Raw genomic sequence first — 24381 nt, forward strand, 5'->3', positions numbered from 1 at the left:
GGAAGAAAAGAAAACTCACAGTTCAAAAGCTTGAAGTTGGTAAGATTTTTTTCTTTTTCTTTTATGAAGTCTCTTATGCTAACCAAGGGTGTATTTACTTTATCAAAAATATTAAATATTTGTTGGAAACAGTTGTGCTGCTGAATATTTTTGTGGAAATTGTGGGACTTTTTTCCCCAGGAATTTTTGAAGAATAGGAAATTCAAATGAACAGCATTTATTTGCAAACGCAAATCTTTTTTAACATTATAAATGCCTTCACTGTCACTTTTAATCAATTTAAAGCAAACATTTAAAGAAAATTAATATGCATGTATATTTATGTCCTTATTTAATATCTCTCATATTGTTTTTATTTCCATTTTTGGAACTTTATATACATGTTATATTGAACCAAGCAGAATAAAAATTCTGCTGAACGTCTAATGTTGTGTTCCACAGAAAAAGAGAGGAATTGGAATGACATGGGTGCATAAAAAAATGACAGAATTTTCACTGAGTGAAATATGGACAGTTGCCGAAGGCTCTCTCACTCTTCTTCCACCTGTGAATATTTTTTTAATTACTACAGATGTTCCAAAACAACTGGCATATGTGATGACAACCTTCGGAGTAGCTATTGACAACCACCTGGATAATGAATCAAGTGGAGGTGTTTGATTCAATTCTGGTGTCTTAATCTTTGCAAAGGAGATTCTACAAAGAGATACACGTGAACCAGTCACTAAAGTTAGCGTAAATTAACTAATTCATGAAAAACACACTTAATATTCGCAAAGAACTTCACAGTATGTAAATATAAAAGATTCTACATGTGTTCATTCATAAGGCTAAAAGTTTACAGTATAAAAACCCCTCACATTTTAATATAATTTAAGTACTCTTTAAAACACAAAGTTAGCACACAAGTGCTTCTTCACATGGAAATCTGTTTTATTTTAGTAGTGGTTGAGTGTGAAGCTGTCCGAAAAAGGACATCTGTTGGAAAAGGCATATGTAATTGGAGAGCAAAAATGAAGAAGAACCAAGACAGATCCTTCTGTCGCACACAGTGATACATTTCACACAGGAAACGTCCCAAAAGGCTTCCCGCCAGAAGATACTAAGGCTCCTCTGCAAAACAGATTTTTGACACTGTTATGAGAAGTACAACTGCTGTCATTTACAAAAAGTTATTAATAAGTTTTTAGCACGCAGTGTTCAGTTTTCAGTCCAAGCAAGAGTGGGATAATAAGGAAAGTTGAGCAGCCTTTTACCTTTTTCTGGATCTTCCAGGTCTTCCGGATCTTCCGGGTCTTGCTGATTTTCTGGATCTTCCGGATCTTCTGAATTTTTCAGATCTTCCGGATCTTCTGAAGCTTCCAGATCTTCTGGATCTCCCAGATTTTCTGGATCTTCTGGAGCTTCTGAAGCTTCCGGATCTTCTGAAGCTTCCAGATCTTCTGGATCTCCCAGATTTTCTGGATCTTCTGGAGCTTCTGAAGCTTCCGGATCTTCTGAAGCTTCCGGATCTTCTGGATCTTCTGAAGCTTCCGGATCTTCTGGAGCTTCTGAAGCTTCCGGATCTTCCAGATCTTCTGGAGCTTCTGAAGCTTCCGGATCTTCTGGAGCTTCTGAAGCTTCCGGATCTTCTGGAGCTTCTGAAGCTTCCGGATCTTCGGTGACCTCCTGCACCTCAGGGTCACTCTTAAATGCTAAAGCCTCCTCATGGGTGTAATATGTACCTTTCTGATGGGCCATGAAGCGGAGAACCACTGTTATAATTAGCAGTATTATCACAACAACTGCTATTACAGACACTCCTGGGTGAGAGAACAATCACAAGAAGACCAGAAACAAATGAAATCAAGTTGATAATAGTCATGAAGTCCATAAAAAACAGCGTCCACTTTAGAAAGGGTGGGACATGAAGACCAGTTGTGACCCTGGACCACAAAAACAAGTCTTAAGCAGTGTTGGGGGTAACACATTACAAGTCATCAGATTACTTTTTTTCAAGTAACTAATACAGTAAAGCATTACTTTTTAATTTAAAAAGAAAATATCTGAGTTACATTTTCAAAAAAGTAAAGCCAGTTACTTTGTTTACTCATTTATTGACTGACAAGTCTTCTGTCCCCATATTGGGAGAAATATGTACAGAGGCGTTGTGTGCAGTGTGTGAACATGATGTAGTTCTAGACTAAATGTGAAGATGCATTAATTCATCCCACTCGCAAAAAAACAGATTTAGGGTCATCAAAATGAATTCAAACAGTGAATGCCAACTCCGCATATGACACAAACCTGCAATAATTAAATATGTTAAATAACACAAATGTATCTAATCCCATTTTATTAACTAATGTCTTTGCTGCTGACCTTTGATGATCCAGTTCAACCATTCTAATGAGCAAAAATGACTTAAGATAAACTAACTATTGTGCTTCATTCTTTTGTTATTGCTGAAGAGTGTTGAAGCTTCTTCTCCTGCGTTCTACTGTACAGACATGAATTTACTTTTCCTTCAGCCCGAGGTGTATTCATTTCACTTTTTGGTGTTAAAGTGCTTTAACATTTGCAATAAATAGAACTTCTTATAATAAAAACAGTCAAGACCTGCTCATATTTAAAAAGTAACACAAAAGTAACATAACGCATTACTTTCCATAAAAAGTAACTAACATAATTAGTTACATTTTTAGCGAGTAACATAATATTGTAATGCATTACTTTTAAAAGTTATTTCCCCCAACACTGGTCTTTTGTGTGTCAATTTTGAATGTCAATTTTTCTAAATTGAGATTTATACATCATCTGAAAGCTGAATAAATGAACTTTTTGTGGTCCAGGGAAACAATTGGTTGATGGAAAGTGGGCATGGCTGTGAGGCTGACTTTACTATAAAGCTAATTCATCTTCCATCAAGATGCTTATATAATAAGTGTGGCCTTGTAAAGAGTTGTAGATGAATAGATCATCTTTTGAATATGATTGCATTCTTACCCAGTATAATGGTGTCCACTGATTCAATACTGGAAGCCATACCTGAAACAAAACCACAGTTAACAACATTCAGGAAGGTTTTTTTTGTTGTTTGTTTTTGCCCACTGAACTGATGCAATGGTTTTTCTCCCTCTCCGTCCAGAAACCTGCTTTACATGAAAGTCTCACATGCTGCACTTGAAAACACTCCTAGTGTTGTATTCTTAATGGAGGGAGCACAGATCTTGGAGAGGTGCCATGAAGAGGATAATTTGGGTGATGAAGACATTCCATGTAGTGGAGAGCAGCTGTTTGCATTCGGATTTAGATAGACGCCACCTTTCCTTATTGCAGGGCTTACCATAGGACACAAAACACACAAATGTGAACCCTCTAAAGGGATAGTTTACCTAATACTAATTTATTCAGCCTCTTGTCGTTCAAAGGCCATATGACTCGTTTTCTTTGAAATAGTCTTTTCCATAATGTAGATAGGAGAAGTTCATACCACTTGTGCACTACATTCAAGGTCTTCTGAAGTCATATAATAGCTTTGTGAGAAAAACAAGATAAAATTTCAGGTATAATTTACTTTGAAATAATTTTCACTCAGAAACTGCTAGTAAATTTAATGAATAATTGTAAAGAAATTACAAGCACACATTAAACATAAAATGTTGATGTATACTTTAAAAAGAGTGAAATATTTTATTATAAAACTTCAATAACATTAATTATATATATTTTATATTCTACCTTTTTAGTTTTATTTAAACATGGCACATCAGGGACACCAAACTAACCAAAGACGTTTGACAACAAGATGGCAAAAATGGTGCTGATTTGACTTAAACATCTTTTATTCATGCAAGATTACCATATGGCTTGAGCTTACTTGAAAATGTAATATTTGGGTGAACCAACCTCAGTTGTTTCTTCTAGACAGCAATGAGACTGAATGGAAAACTCGTGGAAAAGTGCCCTGATTTTGAGATTTTTTCTTTAGAATATGCATCTACCACAAAGTTCAAGAACAAATCTCAATAATGCCTATGCCCAGATACCAGTCAAAGGTCTCAAAATTAGCTCCAACATTTCTCATCATATTCTTCTACCACCAAATTATCCAAAGTAAGCCGTTAACATTCATTTTAGAGCTCTATATTCTTAAGATGCAGTCACATTTAAGGCCTGTTCACACCAATAATAACTAAGGGTACGTTTAAACGCCAACAATATACTTAAAACGGAAATGTTTTTCCTTCGCATTTTTGTGTACAGGTCACAAAGTTGTCTAAATGATACCTGTTCACAATGCGACTTTGTAAAGAAACACTATGTGCATGTTCACATACCTATAGATTGAACACATAATTTGTGCGAGCATGATGTCACGGTTTTCACAAATTCGAGATTTTGTAGTTTACATTGATTCGATAACGACATCATTTTCAAACCCTGCACTTTGGAACCCATTTTCAAAAGTTTGCATTTTAAGGCCCCACAAAACATCACTGTCATGTAAATGAACAGTTCAGAAAATGGAAAAACGATTATTATTAGTTATTATTAGTTGAATATGATCTTCACACCTGTGTACAATAATGTTCTTTTTATTATAAATGCGCTCTGCAGTTTTGTTGTCTGCCACTTTAAATGCTCCAGATCTTTAAAGTCAGATGGATTCTGATTGGTTGTCAATGTTTTTATCATTCATCAGATTCTAACTGTACATCCCTGTGTTCCTGTGTCATTATAGTTATAGTTGTGGTGTGGGCTTCACTATTCTCATGGTTTTAGAACAAACTTTATGGATATCATCCTTGCTGTGAAAGGGTCTTTACAATTGGCCCTTTGCTGGGATTTGATTGACAGGCAATCTGACCAATCATAACGCAGAATCTGCCATTTTGTCCGACAAACAAGAATATATAGATTAACGTCTGTGGACTTGAACTTGAAAAATGGTGTGTATTGACGTCTTTCCGCGTTTGAATTAAGATAACTTCTGATGTTCATTCAAATTTATTTGGTGCTATAACTATTAAAGGGAAAGAGATGATCGGTTTACGTGCTGCTTGAACTGAGGCAGAATTCCATGACTGTTATGGTGAAAGATTTCCCTCTGCAGATTTGGTTACACAAATTTTCTGCTTTTGGAATGCATTGCTACACTGGTGACAAAAGACAACATACTTTTAGTTTTGGCAACAAAGTTTGGCCAAAATTCCTCTAATTTGACTACACTTTTACTCTACATAGACTATGGTCCTGTTTCTCATATTCTTTTGGTCCAAAGCAATTTTAGGAGAAACATCTGAGACAAGTTTCATGAATGAACCACCAGTGAGATCTCAATTAAGCCTCCTGAGCAATGAAGGAGCAACCTTTGAGCAATTAAAGCCCTCGGCGGTGATGTGTTGTTAAGTGTGATGGAGTCTCTATGTGTCTGAATGCTTTTGCACAGCTCATTAATGCTTAATTACCTGCTACATTTAGGTGTTAGCCTATCATTACTGCTTCATTAATCAGAGCTTAAAATGCACTGACCACTCAAAGCCATTAAACAAAAAACGTCAAAAAGAGACAGAAAGGGGCGGCTAGGAGAGGACATTATGGTAAGCTCCTTAAATTGAAGAGGAGAGAGAGAGTGGCCGTATCTATTTTAATGATAATTTAATGTCATCATTTTGATAAAATAAAGAGAAAGTAAAATTAAATGGTATATTTTTGCTACAAAATCATTCTAGTGATAATCTTGGAATAATTTTAGACTGGAAATGCATCTGTTTTATATTATTTAAATGAAAAAAAAAAAAAAAAAAAAAAAAAAAATATATATATATATATATAAAATATCATTATATATATATATATATATTATGATAATATTTTACTTCGATTCATAATCACTTTTTAAATACTGAAGACACGCCAAAAGTCACCATACATCACTTCAAATCTCCAGCTGTCGTTGAAAACAAACAGCTTCTAGGAACTTAATAAAAAAAAAAAAATTACTGCAAAAGAGCTTTAAAGGGCAGCTGCCTAAATATGCATTAGGCAAGCAGACACATTAGGTTTTGTGTATGTGTGTGTGTTTGAAAGAGGAAACTCTCAAGCTGATTAATTCTGTGAATAAAGAGCACAAATGCAATTCTAAGTGAGATGTTTTTGCCCTCCGTCCACCTCTCTTCCTTCGTTTATCTGTGTATCCTTTTCTCTTCTTCTCTGCTCTCTGTACCCCCCCCCCCTCGATTCCAAGCCTCATTAAAGCTCTCGTCAGCAGCTCTACATCTCATCAGTCACTGCCTCATTTACACACGTCCATCTGTTGGATGCGAGATCACACACACACTCTCTCTCTCTGTCTCACTGCAGAGATGCATTGCAGACTCTGTGAATTGTTCCTGTTCCTTTGGTGTTTATGTTCTGCTAAATTAGTTAAAACTCAGCTGTGTTCAGTTGGGCTGAATGTGAGCTGAATAAATTGCTAAAAAAGGATTTCTTACCGACTGTGGGGTGCTCCATGGTGGCTGTGATGTTACTGGCTGAAAAACACAAGTACACACACACACATTCTGGTTAATTAATAGTCTAATAATTTCTATATGATAAAAATGTATGATAAAATGTATATGATAAAAATTCTTAAATAACAAAAATGTAATAAAAAAATGCCAGAGTTACAAATTATTCCTATATTAATCTGTTTAATTCAACTGTATAATGTAATGAAATGTAATATAATATAATACAATCCATCATAATTCATTTATTAAAATAAACATTTAATAACAATAAAAATGTTATAAATTAATAATTCAACTCTCGTGCTCTATGGTAATATAACAGAATAACTTATTTATTCAAATAAAAATGTTACAAATTAATTCTAAATTAATACTTTGAATTAAACTCTCACTCTTTTTCTCTTTGTGATAATATCCTATAATAATTCATTTATTTAAAAAAAAAATGTAATACAAGTAAAAATGTTAGAAATAAGTCCTATATTAATATTTTTTTAATCAACTCTCACTCTTTCTCTGTCTGTAATAAATATGATCTATAAAAATTAAATTAATAAATTTTATAGTAACAAAATTTACTATTTTAAAATGTTTAATTCAACTAGTTTCCATGAAAAGAACTATAAGCGATAATATAACATAACATAATATAATATAATTACAGCTTATTAAATAAAAAATTTAATAAAGAAATGTCCGAATAAATAAAAGGGTTACAAATTATTCCTAACTTAATCTGTTTAAGAATAGAATAGAATAGAATGGAATGGAATAATACAAAAAGACCTAAATGAAATATGTAGGAATTAGTTTCAAGTTAACCTACAGTAGCAAAACTTATAGTGTATTTTGTTAGCACGCACACACACTCAAACTAAAAAAAAAATCACACATGAAAGCATCAAATCCATGCTGACTTTGAATCAAAGCAAGGCATGACTTTACATATAGAACGTTTGTAATTCAAGTGTTGACTTAAGTTGTTTTGGGAGCCTTTCTTTGATGCGGAGTGACAAACATGGCTCCCCTTGATCTTTCCATGTCCCCTAAAGAGCCGGGGTCCCTCGCTCTGTCAGTCGCTCCATCACTCCAGCCCTGCCCCACATTCAGCCCGAGTTAAACAAACAAACAAACACCTGGAGCAGTTTCGCTCCCGGCTCACCTCTAGGGGCCCCCACTTTCAAAGAGGTCCCTAATCTGTGGGCAATTTGTCAAAATAACATCTTTTGTTTGTCAGGCCCAAACAGCGCTTGTCTCTTTAAGACAGGCGTGCTGACAGACGGCTCGCTTGGGTCCTGATGAACGCTCTCTGATGGATTTTGCCAGATTAATGGAGCTGAGAGGTGGTTCTGTTTGGACGGCCGACAGACAGTTTTCTGATTGCAAAGCCTTTTGGTGGTAATGGACCGGATTTCAAGTGTTTAACTAGGAGGAAAAACAAGCTCTCCCCTTTTTGTGACCCTCCTGTTCTATCCGAATTAAATCAGTATTTGGTTTTAATGCAAACGTTTGCATTGAATCCTGCATTGGTAGGGTGGCCATATGTGCCGTTCATAGGGGAAACGTTGTGGCCAGGATTTTTATATTGCATAAAACATCCAAAGTAGTTTGACCAATAACATGCAGGTATTGTATATAATTGACCAATTGTGACATGTGAGATGTTGAGTTCTACAGAGAACGATCAAAGTGATGCAAATACGCACACGTGTTTGTTCATTCGTTTTGACTTAAAGCGTTGCTGCGCACCGATCATTAAATGACACCAAAGTACCGCGAGAGCGATTCGAAATCATAAGAATCAAAGGCTGCTCTGCTCTTTATAGCTCTCGTGAATGTCTTCCAATGATTGATCTGCACAACTGCAACAGCCAAAATCTGGATATTTTAGGCAATATAAAAATCCTGGCAAGGGTGCGTCCCATAAAAATGGCCAGTATGGCCACCCTATTTTAGGGCAATCAGAATTAACACACACCCTGAGTAGCGGGCAGCTATTTATGCTGAGGCGCCCGGGGAGCAGTTAGGGTTTTAGTGCCTTGCTTAATGGCACCTCAGTCTTGGTATTGAGAGTGAAGAGAGCGCTGTACATTCAGTTCCTCCACCTATAATTCCTGCCGACCCGAGACTCGAACTTACAACCTTTGGATTGCAAGTCTGAATCTCTAACCTTTAGGCCATGACGTCCTTTTTAATTTGTTTTTTATTTATGTTGTCAGTGTTGGCGGTAACGCAATATAAGTAACATGCGAGTTACCTTATCAGATTACTTTTTTCAAGTAACTAGTACAGTAACGCATTACTTTTACAAGAAAATATCTGAGTTACTTTTTAAAATAAGTAACACGTTACTTTGTTTTTCCGTTTATTCAATGACAGCTCTCTTGTCCCCATGTTGAGAGAAATTAAGAGTGAGGTACAAGCACTTCCTTCAGCCTGAGGCTTACTAATTTCCCTTTTGGTGTGAAAGGGCCTTTAGTTGCCAAAAATATAATGTTTGGGCTTTTTGTTATTAAAAATAAATAAGCAAGTCCATCTCAGGTGACAAAAAGTAGCACAGAAGTAACATAATACACTACATTACTTTCCATAAACTGTAGCTAAGTAATGTAAATAGTTACTTTATTTATTGAGTAACGCAATATTGTAATGCATTAATTTTAAAAGTAGCTTTCCCCAAAACTGCACGTCAACCTCACAAGAAAATATATAAATAAATAAAATAAAATATAAATATATATATATATATATATATAGATATATATATATTAGTAAATATATAAAAATAAATAAATACACAAATAACAGAAACAATAGAAAACAAAACAAAAAGCAAAGCAAAACATAACTGAATGGCAAAACTGAATACACACCACAACATAAATAATAATAATAGTAATAAATTGTGTAATATATATATATATATATATATATATCTAACTATATCTATATATATATATATCTAACTATATTAGAATATTTTTTAAAGATACAAAAAAATCAAGAGAGAGAAATAAAATAAACAAGACAAAAACAAATCAAAGCAAAACAAAACAAAAAACAAAGGTAAAGCAAAACAAAGCTAAACAAAAACAAAACAACCCGATGGCCAAAATGGAAATAAGGGATAAGAAAATATATATAATTATAATAATAATAAAATCTATATAAATTATTTAGCAATTTTCTTTCAATTAACATTAAATACATGCTAAACCATAATAAAAAAAATCTAAAAATTATCATATTTAAAAATGCATTAATAAAAAGAGATAAATAAAACAAACAAAAACAATGTGAGTCTAAGCAAATTATTAAATAAAAAGCATAGAAAAAAATTCAAAAGCAAAGAAAACAAAAATAAACAACAGAATGGCCAGAATGGGAAGAAAGGACGGCAAACAAACCTAATTTAGGTACATCAAATTAACACGGAACAACTAACAAATCTAACTAGTTTTCAAGGTAGGTTAATTGAATGTTAAAATAGTTTAGCAAACATATTTAACAGGTCTACCAGCAAATAACATGGGTATGTTTGTCACATACAGAACATACTCTGTGCAGCCCAGTTTATGATGACTGAGAGATGATACTGACAAGCTAAAGACAAACTAGCGTGTGTTTCTGTCCTTACAATACATCCCTAATGAAAAACCCCCATACATCCTTATAAATCGTCTACAAACCCAGGCCTCCAGTGTGCATCGTATTGTTTTATCCTTGTGTTTCATTCCTAGGAAGTTAGATTTTTTTCCCTCAAGTTCTGGGTTGGTTTTTAACGGCCCATCAATATAAAATGCCCCAACATTTACAGAATTTGAATCCTCTGCGCTGAAACTGGTTGTATTGGTTTTTTAAGGCTTTGTTGTATTATTGATGTATTTTTTCCCCGTTTTTCCACTTTTAAGCCCCGCTGTCTTTCCATTTCTGGTTATTCCATTTCTTACATAAGAGTTGAAATGGAAAGATGAGAAAAACATATCTCTTATTTATAAAGTGAAGTAGGAATTGATAGATGTAAGAAATGCGAACGACAGTGGCTGTATAGCAAGTACACACACACACGGCCGGAGTTTCTGTCACTTAACAGAGGTTGGCTAACATAAAAATATCATGTTCCGGGACCGCTGAGCCGTATGCAATCCAAACCTGCTGGGAAAAACCAAAAGAGAGCTTCTTTCCTCGTTAGTTTTTCTTGCTAAATGCACTATTTGGATATATCTGAGAACTTTCCCATTCAACCTTGTTTTTATTACTAGCTAGTCATTTGAGGTTGCAAGAAAGTCATTTGTTTAGTTCTTTCTGAGGATAATTACAACTAACAACCATGCTTAGATGTTTATACTGAAGTAAGGGGTTACAGTCATTGGTACACGTAGCTCCTAATATCGAACTGCGAACCGAGTCGATGCTCCAGGTGTACTGAAAGTACAAAGTTTTTACTTTGAATTGTTTTGTATAAACGCAACAAGAAGACTGTGGGCTGCTTCTGCCGTGAGATCACCACTTCTCTGACTTTACTTAATGAGCTCAGGGACGCAGTGTGTTATGGGAAGTGGGTGATGTTAGCGGGAGGTTCCTGGCACACAGGTCGGTAACCGCCTGTTATTGCCATCAGTGGTAATGGAAGTAAACAATCACCCATCAGGAGCACAGAGAGCATTTTAATGAATATGTGTATTAGAGCGAGATTGTGTATGTGTTTTGAAGCCTGCGTTTAAAGGAACGATCTGGGTTCAGTACAAGTTTAACAACTGATAAAAACAAAAAAGCGTTGCAAGTGCAGTAATACATTAACAATTGATGTCGATCAATTAAGTAATTTCAGATAGTTTTGCTTTGTTGAAAAGTGCTAATTCAGGTAAAAAAAATTCTGCATGCTTCAATGTTTACCTAAAAATGTGACTTAAAATAAACCTAAAAGATATTACTTAATAAAAATGTTATTTGAACTGAAAAATTTAACGGCTCCTGATCAGGTTAACTATTGACGTGCGGTGCAAGTGAGCACCAAAAACCCACTCAAGCATTACATTTAGTTGTTTATTAATCAATTAATTTAAAAAAGTTTTTTTGTGGTCGCCCCTGTGCAAAATGCCGCCCTTAGCAGTTGCCCATGTTGCCCACACCTAAATCCACCAGTAGGCTAAAGCTCTTTTGCCATTATTTTAAATAGCAGATTCAGGTGTATATATATATATATAGTTCACCCTTGCAACAAGATACTTTTGTAGACAGGTTAACTTTGTTATACCTATGCAATATAATTATGTATTATACAAACGTTTGCAGATTTACATGGTGGGTCATGACAAGATATAAAATATATTGGGCACAACTTTGCACAGACAATGCTAGTTAGCAATTTTAAAATAAAGTGTCAAGTTTACATAAGCAGCTTAAGCACTGTGGCTGTACATTCAAAATAGCGTAGGGGAAATTCACTAAACTGTCACTCATCTTTAGCATGCAGGATTTAAGTACTAAAACCACCAACAATATAGCTTAGAGAAAGATGCTAGCTGCACTAAATCAGGAGTCGAGCACACGTTAGCCATTTTGAGGAGCTGATTCAAGTGAATTTAATCTGTACTTCAACATTTACTTGATACAGTTCCTCGCCCCATTACACTATAAAACCCATTTTAGTTTGATTTCGGTAAACTGAGATACAAAATTCAAGACAGTCTAAATGATTTTTTATGGCAATACAGCTTAACTTGTATTAAACCCGGAACACTCTCCCAAATCACTGCATGAAAGTGGATTTCGGGTGTAGCGAAAAGAGCAGTCTATAAACGTTTACATTAGCATTAGCATTAGCCTCTAAGTAATGGACCTGCATGTGGCAATTGTGGGGTTTACTGTGGGGTTTACTGAAGTTGCTGATATAATTTCAAGTGTATTGATATGCAACTTCCTCTCTTACTCACACAGTGAGAGAGATAGTGAGAAATAAAATAGAGCCATAAGACAGAGCCATAAGTTCATCCCCCATGGAAGTCGTTTGTACACACTCCGTTCTCCTCATAAAACCATCACCTAATAGTCTCTCGCTCTCCCTCTCACACAAACACACGCAGGGAGATACATACTTTAGATAAATCAAAATGACAAGATGATTGGTTGGGGAAAAAAGTTTAAAGAGGATATAATATTTTCCTCAGAGAGCTGAAAGTGACTTTTTCTTTCCACGCTATAGCGCACATACACAACAAAACAACGGTATTAACAAACGGTATTAATCTTCTGGCAAGTAGGGTGCAAAAGGCCAACATTTTACAATCATAGCTACTTATGCAAATATAGCAATACAATGAGATGGGTTTTTTATAAATTAAATTTATGCATTTAGCAGACGCTTTTATCCAAAGTGACTTACAGTGCGTTCAGGCTAAAAATGTTTACCTAACATGTGTTCCCTGGGAATCGAACCCACAACCTTGCGCTTTTAACGCAATGCTCTACCACTTAAGCCAACGGGTTCATTGGAAAATCTATTATTTCTGAAAATGCAGGGTATGGTAACATGTTACTCATACTATTTTTTTTTGTTTTATGTATATGTGACAAATAAATTATAGTAGAAATTAAATTAAAATATCTAGAAATGTGTAAAGAGAATTTTATAAATTAAGTATAAATTAATTAATGAAACATTTATTACAAAATAATGAAGAAAAAATAATATTGTAATAACAAGTTTTGAACTACAGTGTCCTACTTGAAACAGAAACGCCTGCGCACTTCCAGCATATTTGTTGCCAAACGCTTCCACAAACCTCACCATGCTGGGTTGGTTTATCTGCCGATCACAGCATGGGTTCAAACGCTATTATTTTAGTCCTCACAGGTGTGTACAGGAGGTGTACACACGCTTTAAATATGCAGTTGCACTGCAAGTCTCGACAGGAAATTGAGCGGAAATGGTATCTGGTTGGAATAACTGGCCAGGTGGTGAGCATGAAATTAACTTATTTCGAGATATTTGGGGGCGGTTTGGGCTTCTAGAAACCATGGATGTTCTGACCAAGATTAGATCAAGACTAAAGTCATATTTGTCAACAACATTTTTAGAGAGGTGTTGCTTAATTGTTTACTTCAGTAACTTCTACAATTATCCGAAAGCACTGAGATACAAAGTCAGGGGCTATTTTCAGTACAGCATATCTACAATCACTCACAGAAATATTTCACCCAAAATTTAAGATTTATGTAATTTTATTACATAACAAATTCCCATTTATATTTTTTTCATAATTTTAACACAAATCTACCAAATAAACTTTATACGATTTATTTTCATTAGGATAATAAAACCTATTTATTTTAAATGCATAATCCTCCGGGTTTATGTAATTAGTTTATGTAAAGTGTAATTATTCTTAATTAATAATAAAAAGTTTATTTGTTTAAAATACATAAAGTTTATTGTATAAATTGCATAATAATCAAGAGAACTAAATCAGGATAATTAAAAAAGTTAAATAACATTTATTTGAATCATGTTTAATGTATGCTTATATACTAAACCAAATTAAACAATGCATCACATTTATGCAATTGTTTCCCCATCTTATAAAAAAAAATAGAATTAGACAAACACAAAAACAACTCTGTTAGGTTATTTGTGAACTTACCCACTGTGCAAAGTTACGTCCAGTGGACGTCTTTTTATGTCTTTGCAGACGTTGAAAAGACGTCCACTGAGGAGCCAGAATGAAAGTTTTTATGACGTCTTTTTTGACGTCTTCTGTACGTCTGATTTAGACGTTCACAGAACCTCCTTACAAGGTTAAAAACTAGTTCAAAAGTGGTCAGTGGAAATATTTCAACATCATTTAAGGTTCATTTAGACATCATTTATAATGTTTCTGGACCAAATCAACACTCTCAGGATGCATTAGATTTAGATGTTACTTCAATGTAATTTCCAGACACTGTGTTTGTCCTAAAATCAAGAAAATAAAATAATCTTCATGAAATAATGAAATAACTGACGATTGAGCTTGTGGTAAAATCAACTGCAAATCAAAGACATTAAATCTCTGAAGATCTCAGCAGAGGATCAAACATCTCCACAAACATGGAGTCATTAGATTGACTTTATTTCTGTCAGACATCTAGAGAAGCTCTTATTGAGAATTAACAGAGGTTTAAATGTTGATATTTGATTCATTTGAAGTCACCATTGTGGTGGAAAGTGTTTGGTTTAGTTGGGATCTTGGTCCTCATTCTTCTTGTGTTAGCTTGTCTCTGGCTCTTATAACTGTGTGTTTGTGAAACACTGTTGTTGTAGCAAAGAGCTCAGGTGTTATCAGCTCTTTGTTGGTGATGATAAAGTCATCACATTACAAGTATCTGAGGTCATGAAATAAGTGTTGTTTTGTTTGTATATATCTCCTAAACCTTTTAACTCTGCAGTACAGGCACCAAGAGCAAAATACTTATTTTGAAGTTGGAAAACATGCATGCGTTTGAAATATTTGGAGCAAAAGCATCATGTACTCACACACAGACATCTAGATTTAGCATATGCATCACAACAATGGTGACAATCAAAACAAACAAAACGGCTTCATAGCACAAACTCATCCTTATTTTCCAGACTTTTTAGTTTTAATTGTCACCATTGATGTGATGCATATCCACAATCTTGATGTCTGTGTGTGACTACATGATGTGTTTTTTAAAAATAAGTACATTATTTCTACAAAGTGTCTGTCCATGAAAATAAATACATAGTTGCAACAAAACATTAATAACTTATTGTGCTATAGTTTAATCACCATTAAAAGAAAGATGTTAGCACTTGATCTCACTGCTCTCTGCCACAATAAGAGTGTTTTATAACACACAGTTATAACAGCCAGAGACAAGCTAACACAAGAAGTATGAGGACCAAGATCCCAACTAAACCAAACACTGTCCACCACAATGGTGACTTCAAATGATGTTGATGTAAATGATGTAAATTGATCCTCCTCTGCTGAGATTTTCAGAGATTTAATGTCTCAATCATCAGTTATTTCATTATTTCATGAAGATTATTTATTTTCTTGATTTTAGGACAAACACAGTGTCTGGAAATTACATTGAAGTAACATCTGAATCTAATGCATCCTGAGAGTGTTGATTTGGTCCAGAAACATTATAAATGATGTCTAAATGAACCTTAAATGATGTTGAAATATTTCCACTGACCACTTTTGAACTAGTTTTTAACCTTGTAAGGAGGTTCTCTGAACGTCTAAATCGGACGTACAGAAAACATCAAAAAAGACGTCATAAAAACTTTCATTCTGGCTCCTCATTGGACGTCTTTTCAACGTCTGCAAAGACATAAAAAGACGTCCACTGGACGTAACTTTGCACAGTGGGTAAGTTCACAAATAACCTAACAGAGTTGTTTTTGTGTTTGTCTAATTCTATTTTTTTTTATAAGATGGGGAAACAATTGCATAAATGTGATGCATTGTTTAATTTGGTTTAGTATATAAGCATACATTAAACATGATTCAAATAAATGTTATTTAACTTTTTTAATTATCCTGATTTAGTTCTCTTGATTATTATGCAATTTATACAATAAACTTTATGTATTTTAAATAAATAAACTTTTTATTATTAATTAAGAATAATTACACTTTACATAAACTAATTACATAAACCCGGAGGATTATGCATTTAAAATAAATAGGTTTTATTATCCTAATGAAAATAAATCGTATAAAGTTTATTTGGTAGATTTGTGTTAAAATTATGAAAAAAATATAAATGGGAATTTGTTATGTAATAAAATTACATAAATCTTAAATTTTGAGTGAAATATTTCTGTGAGTGATCATACTACTCTTTCTGCAGTATGTACTATGTAAACTGTGTGCAATATGATAATATGATATCCAGAATATTACAGCAAATTGTGCTCAACTTTGAATCCCACAATGCAATGCGTACAGCTTGCAATAGAAACCCATTTCCACAAAGAAATAAAAATGTAATTGTGACTTTTTTTATCTTACAATTCAGAACCCCACCTCACAATTTCTGAGAAAGAAATGTATACTGTAGATATAAACTTGCAATTGTGAGTTTTTTTCACAACATTGCAAGTTTACATCTTCCAATTCTGAATTCCCATCCTAATATAAATTCCAATTTATATAAAAAATCTATCAAAAATTTAAATCAGTTCTAAGGAAAAAGTCAAAACTGCTTGTTAAAAACTCTCATTTCAGATTTTCTCAGCATGAACTTGGCATGTTACATAAATATCTGCAAACATATGGAATTTTTTTATGTTTCAGTACAGTCAAAGATTTACATACAGCATCTTTAAGTGGTATTCCCAGTGACTCTTATTTTGGTTGCACGGGGCACACACACACACACACACACACACACACACACACACACACACACACACACACACACACACACACACACACACACACACACACACACACAGAATCAGTCACTTAAAAAGGCTGTTTGCACCAGTGACATCACCAGAACACAACTGTTCACTTAGGTGAGTGGGAAGCTCTGCTGTGTGCCAAAACGCTTTCTCCAGTGCAGGAAATGTCTTCAGAATGTCGTACTTCACGACGACTCCTGCCTAGACTTCAGCTGCTGTCACATATAACAATATAATTTTCCTGTCTATGTCGACACTGTCAACAGTTGAGCTAAAAGACGCACTGTGGCTCAGTAGCTCACAAAAAAAATAAAACATAAAAAACGAACCCGGCGGGGATCACAAAACTGCTGGGCTTGGATTCAATCAACAAAGCTGCAGCATTTAGCAAACATTATTCAGAAGGTTTGAAAACACTGCATGCCTAAAATCAAACTTTATTTTATTATTATTATTATATATATTTTTTTAAGTTCAGACTGCTGCGGGTGCTTTAATTGTTGTGGCTGGTTGCCAGTGTGCTGCTTTGCAGTTGCTAGGATGTTTTGAATGGTTTTAGTAAACTGGTATATGGTTACTATAGTGTTTTTAGTGTATTACAATGTGATTGCTAGAGTTTTCTGAATGGAATTAGTGCATATGTAGTGTGGTTGGAGTGATTTCACGCATACACAGTTGCTAATGTGTTCAGTGTGTTCTTACTATGTTTACAAAACTGATGCAACACGTTATTTCAGTGCATAGTTATGCAGTTTCTACTGTGTTCAAATTTAAATTAGCACATTGTGGAATGGTTTATAGTGTATTCTGATTTTTTTACCACAATGCTATGTAATCTGTAGCATTTTCTGAGTATATTTAAAGGACATAGGTGGTTGTAAAGGTGTTTTGAGTGGTTTAAGCACATTAGCTGACTCCTCCATGGTTGCCAATAGTAATTTCTCACATAAATCATGTTCGTTGTGTACACTGTGAGGACGATTCACCGATGCCTTACTGACAGTTCTTTCTGAATATAGTCCCCTAGCATCAAGATGTTTGAGCCGTCTGAGTGTCACGAGCACAATGTGTCATATTGGCGAGATCTAATTTAACACAAAGAGCTGTGGCAGGAATCCATGTTTTGAGGTTCCCGACTGTTCGCTCTAGCTAGTGCTAACAATGACTGCTCGGCTCTGTTTTGACATGTTTAAATGGGAAATGACAATTAGAGAGAGTCGGTGAACGTTCTCAGTGTAATGAGCTCGATATGAGACGGCAAGAGTGCTGAGAGATTTCATCGTTTATTCTGAACAGCATCCCATAATTCCTTGCACCTTGCAAGAATCACTGAAAAAGTAATGTCTGTGATTTCTCACAGATATGAACCCAAAACTACCACAATCATGGTTCTTGTTACTGCCTGCTTTTAATTAAGCATATAAGCTCATTGTATGAGGCATGGCCTGATTTAGATGCATTCTCTTTCTTCTTGCAGTTTATTAATTTATCTGAGCCATCATTTTCTCAGCTGTCACTGTGGCACACCGAGGCGTCTCATTGACTCTCCGAGGGCCTCGTACAGTAGAGACCTTGAAATCTACAGCTGGTCTTTTTGGTGCACAGAGTTTGAATGGGCAAACATACTCTTTTACACATACTGGCGGTACTTCTGGGGCACCGAGCTCCACATATCTGACAGATGCTCTCCTTTTTCTCATTAACTCTGGCACAATGTGAAAGAAAGAGACAGAATGACTCACTCATGCTTTTTTTTAAGTGGGTTTACTGTACACACGGCCCAAATTATGACAATTATTTCTCAAGCAGTTCAATTAATAATGAGACACAATGGGTACATTCTCAAATAAGCAGATGTGAAAGAAAAGGTGTTGGCTAAGCTGTTTTACACCTTAAAGTGACCTTGAAATGAAATTGTAAAAAGTGTCCTGAACTTGCTGCCATTAATTGAATGAAATGACTCAAAGCGACCACCTTAAAATAATAACGTGACTACCCTGAACAACTCAAAATGCCTTTATCAAATGATTCAAAATGACTCCATTTCAATGGCTCAAGGTGACTTTATGACTTTTACAGCAGCCAGCCACCAGGGGGCGATCAAAGAGCCGGCAGCTTCACTTTTCAGGACGTGTGAGGCACACCCGGTTTGGCCGCATTGAAAGATTCAAATCGGCCTCCTTAATTGCCTCAAAACGACAGCCGATCATTTTGACTCAAAACAACCACCTGAAATGATTTAGTATGTTCACCTTAAATGATTCAAAGCGAACATTTAATTGACTCAAGTGATTCAAAATGACCACTTTAAATATTTTAAGTCATGTTAAATGATTCAAATAATCTTTAAATGACTCAGTGACCAAATTAACTTATTCAAAGTAATCATCTAAATGATTCAAAGGGAAGTTAGAAGATCTTAGAACTCGAGGGTGATTAAAAACAAACTGTTCCTTTAAGACCACAATTAAAAGTCCCTCATGAAATCAAAATAATTTTTTTTGAGTGTTAGTATCAATATGTTAGTCTTAAGGTTGTCTATAAGGCAGTGTGCTACAAAACAGTGACACAATTTGCATTTAGAAGATTTAAGCATTCAAAGCTTGTAGTTCGTCACTTCCACAACAACGGCATCATTTAATTTAATAAGAGCCTGAAACTTGATACATTTCTGCACTTTTATAAGGAAATAGCCAAGCAAACAAAACAACATAAATGTTATAATAGGTAAATGAAATGTTCAATGTGCAATGAAATGTGTTTTAATTTTATTGTATCTTCACTCAAATTAATGAACAACTCTACATTATCTCTATAGCCTGGGTGTAAGACTCGAATACAATTATGAAGTAACAATTGTAGGACAAATAAATATTTCAGTAAGCCAAATTGGCTGTGTCTATAGTAGGCTATTATGGACTACACGCAGGGGCGTCATGCATTCATGATTTTTGAGGGGGCACATTTTTGGGGGGGGGGGGGGGGGGGTTCGGGGGTATAAGTCATTCTACGAAAGCACTGTATAACTGATATAGGCTTATTTTTTATCCTTTTTATTCAAAACAATTCCAAACATGCTTAATATATCAGGAAATATCTCGTTTCTCAAATATGTGTAGGTAAACGCGTTTTGCACCTTTATAGATTGCTATTTGATCAATATATGGAAATGTAGTGTAATCTATTAACTACACATAAAAACCTGACTTTTTACTTAAGTGCCATATCATGCCATAAAATATTTTTAATACGACTGAATTTGCATTTAATGTAAATTTTAATAACAATATTGTAAGATACTTATTTTAGAACTTTCATTTTACAGAGAGTAAAGAACATTTACATTATCAAAAAACATTTTCATTCAGTCTAGCCAGAGTTCAGGCACTCTCAAAAACTCCCATTAAAATCACTGAAGCACTTTACATTATGAAACGAATATCTTACTTACATTCGTACGCACATCTGCACTTTTTGTTGTTTCTGATGAGAGAATTCGCTAAATAATTCAGTCAGCGAGCAAGTGAACAAAACACTGCGTTTCAGTGTTGACTCTTCTGGACATCTCTGATTGGCCATTGCATCCATAAGCGCAACAGAATAGTTTCTGATTGGTTATCATGAAGCGTTGTACGAACGCGTCTGTCTCTGGCTCAGCGCCAGCCAGCGAACGCAGATTTGAATTTAGCAGCTGATGCTGTGCACTGAACGATCTAATCACACCGCTGTGATTGTATCAAATATATAAAAAATATTATTCTGCAATTTTTTTTTTTCGTTTGGAAGCTGCATTTAAAATCCACTTGGCTCAGAAATCTGAGGGGGCACGTGCCCCCTCACTTCGAATGGGCACGACGCCTCTGACTACACGACATTATCGACAACTATCTTTAAACACATTTTCAAATTAATGTTATCTGAAATTATTGTCTGGATCATAGGATCAGTAGTATCTTGTAATAAAGTAGCGGTGGTAGCAGACAGATTCTAAGGATCAGTTCTGGTTAAAAAGTTGCGATCTAATCCAGTTAACGTGACTATATAAATAAAGGTGACTTGACTTGACTATTTTAAAAAGGGGGTGGGGCTGCTAGATATGTCCCGCCCTCTCTTCCTGTTTCAGATGAAATTACGTCACCACATAGAATAATGCTCCGTGTTTCAAGGCACTTCAGCAGACCTTTAAGTCCCAGAAATTTAGAAAGGACATCGTTAAAACAGTCAGTGGTTCAAACTTACTTTTATGAAACTACAATTATACATTTTAAGAGCAAAGAAAACAAAAAATAATGTCTTGAATCTTCTCTTCCCTGTCACTGTCCGACCCCATTCACAAAAGTACCATGACGCATGCTTGTGCATTCCTCTATGGAACTGTTTCTTTAATGAGAGAGCACTTCTTCTATGATAAATCGCAGAATGACTCAGAGAGTCTACGCCTGCATGTTCCGCCTGTCAAAGCCCTTCCAGCCTGGCACGAAACACGGAACGTCTCACCAGGAGGCACAGCACTTCTCCAGACACCTGCCCTGACAGAGCGGACACACCAGCTCCAGCTTTCATTACCGAGCTCGCACACGCACATGTAGACGCCGATCAAACACATGATTGCGTCTGAGATGTCAGATGTGTTCGTCAGCACTGACGGGCATTACAAGCTTTGACTTCAGTAGGGTGCTATTGTAGTGGAAAGAGAGAGACGGAGAAAGGGTAACAGGGCAGAGGAGGTTTCAGGTGGGTTATTTGGGAATTTTACGGTATTACAGCATTACTTTTGGCTGCCTTTGACAGATGATTCCTGTCAGATGTAACTGAAAAATTCTCTCATACTGAAGCTAAGCATGTCAGACTGTCTTATTCTGTCAAACAAGAACTATGTTTCTATCAAAACTACTAGCTATAGTTACTCTCATTTTATGAAATGTAAGTTTTATATTAAAAAAAAAGTTAACTTTCATAACAGGCTTCATATTTTCTTGAAAGAAAGAAAGAGAGAGAAAGAAAGAAAGAAAATAAAAAATGGATAAAAGATAATGAAAGAAAACCCTTTAGTAAATAAAACTATAAACATGTATATAAATACATTTTAAATAATCTAATATATAAAATTAATAAGTTCTAATAAAAAAATAAAATAAAATAATAAAATAATTTATGTGTAATTATTCTATTATATTCAATAATTTATAAGTATAAATAATGTTGAATACATAATATATTAAATTATGCAAAAAAAATGAAAGAAAAACATTGAATGAAATAGCTACACAAACACAACATTAAAATACAATTATGCATTTACATTTTTTATAAAATCCCTCCTAAAATGTGAATAAAATTATAAAGTGTAAACTTTACTACTATTACTAATAGATTATTAAAATGATTTTATGCATTTTATGTTTAAACCCATATATGTAAATATGAAGTAATATAATTGATATAAGAATTCAGTGATAAAATTGTACATGTATATTATATTGACATTATATATTATGTATACACACACACATTATTATTATTATTATTATTATTATTATGTATTTCATTCATTTATTCATGTCTTTCTTTTTTTTTTTTTTTTTTTTAGAATAAATATATTTCTTCTAAAAAAACAAACAAACAAAAAAACAGGAAAGATATAAATAAATGAATGAAATACATAATAATAATAATAATAATAATAATAACCAACGTGGTCCTTGGCTTGTTTTATCAAAGCATATTTACAAATTTGCCAACAGATAATAACAAAACGAGCTTTTGAAGTGCATATACTGTTGCTCTTCAGACATTTATGTTTTACATGTACATTTATTGTTTGTGTCTATTTTGCAACAAATGAAAATATCCACTCTGACCACCTAAATTTTACATATCTACTCTGTATCTATATGTAAAATAAAAAACCTATTTAAAATTGTTTCAGTGGGCGGCCGAGAGCGTGAACACTACATAAAATTACCTTCCTGCAAAACTAGTTTTCTACTGATAAAACAAAACAGAAATCTTCATGCCTGATAAGAAAACGTGTCATCAATTTTCACTCAACACATCCGCTATAGGGAAGAAAAAAATATATTTCTGAAAGAATGGGAAGATAAAATGTATGTTTTCCAGAAGAAGTGCTTTGACAATTTTCCATTTTCTCAGAAACTTTAGAATAATAAATGAAAGGAGAAGAAAAAGTTGTGTTCTGACAATTAACATATTGCACAAATAAATAAATAAATAAAAAACTTATACTTGCACTAAATGCAGGGAAATACCACAGACAAAAAATATAACATAATTTTCAAATGATATTTTATCATAGTATTATTATTATTATTATTATTATTATTTATGTAAGACTAAATTATATAAAATCTTATTTTGAATCATATTATTAAATTTCTTAAAATGTATTTAAAAAGGTCATTTGGTCATGAAAGGTGTGTACTGTATTTTCCGGACTATAAGTCACACTTTTTTTCATAGTTTGGCTGGTCCTGCGACTTCTAGTCAGGTGCGACTTATTTATCAAAATTAATTTGACATGAACCAAGAGAAATGAACCAAGAGAAAACATTACCGTCTACAGCCACAAGAGGGCGCTCTTTGCTGCTCAGTGCTCCTGAAGCCTACCCCTGAGCAGCGTAGAGCGCCCTCTCGCGACTGTAGACGGTAATGTTTTCTCTTGGTTCTTGGTTCTAAATAAATGCGACTTATAGTCCGGTGGGACTTATAGTCTGAAAAATACGGTATGTTCTTACAAAATAAATCAAAATATTATTTTGCTGGAGGCATTTCAACAATATGTAGTCATTTTAGTGCCATTATATCTTAAAAATAACAAAAGACTTGTTCTTTTACTACAACAGAACATTTTAAATATTTTGTTAAATAAATAAACCAATATTATTATGTAAAATCACATGAACGCACTAAATAAGGAAAAATAAATAAATAAAATATTCCCAGCGAATAAATTGGAAGCAAAAGGTGAAGAAAGGTTTTGTTTCCTGTGTGAGAACATTTCGATTCATTTGATAGTGAAGCTGCAGTTGGACCAAACCACACTTGTAATTGCACATTCCATATTTAGCTGATAAGACAAAGAGATTGAAGGAGGGCTTTTGAACTTTTTCAGTAAGGAATTTCTTATGCAGGAGATTTAATGTACACCATGTGTCTTTATAAAACACACATGACAGCTATTCTCAAAGATCCCAAAGACGTCATTATATTTTGAAATCAGTGTTGCAGGGATATATGTAAGTGAAGCATTCGGCTACTAGTAACAATGTTTATAAAAATCATCATTAAAATGAATTCAATTCTATTTTGTTTTTTAATAAATGTCCCTGGCGTAATCCATCAAAATAAAATTAAATAAATCAATAAACAAACAAACAAACAAACGAAACAAAATTAGTAAAACAAGGATCAAATAAATAATAAAATGCATGCTTCTAAAGA

General features: G+C 34.2%; 1 protein-coding gene across 3 annotated transcripts in view; it reads right to left on the minus strand.

Moving 5' to 3' along the window:
* Positions 1 to 562: 562 nt before the first annotated feature.
* LOC132131711 (opioid growth factor receptor-like) overlaps positions 563 to 24381 on the minus strand; it is a 31612-nt gene continuing 7793 nt past the window's right edge. For all 3 annotated transcript variants that reach the window (XM_059543798.1, XM_059543799.1, XM_059543800.1), the window contains 4 exons: positions 6477 to 6515; positions 2986 to 3027; positions 1257 to 1802; positions 563 to 1113 (listed from right to left, as the gene is read on the minus strand). In XM_059543798.1, the coding sequence (XP_059399781.1) occupies positions 1103 to 1113; positions 1257 to 1802; positions 2986 to 3027; positions 6477 to 6515 (638 nt within the window). In that variant the 3' untranslated portion in view covers positions 563 to 1102. The remainder of the gene's footprint in view (positions 1114 to 1256; positions 1803 to 2985; positions 3028 to 6476; positions 6516 to 24381) is intronic.

Source organism: Carassius carassius, chromosome 48, assembly GCF_963082965.1.
Source record: "Carassius carassius chromosome 48, fCarCar2.1, whole genome shotgun sequence".
Lineage (NCBI taxonomy): Eukaryota > Metazoa > Chordata > Actinopteri > Cypriniformes > Cyprinidae > Carassius > Carassius carassius.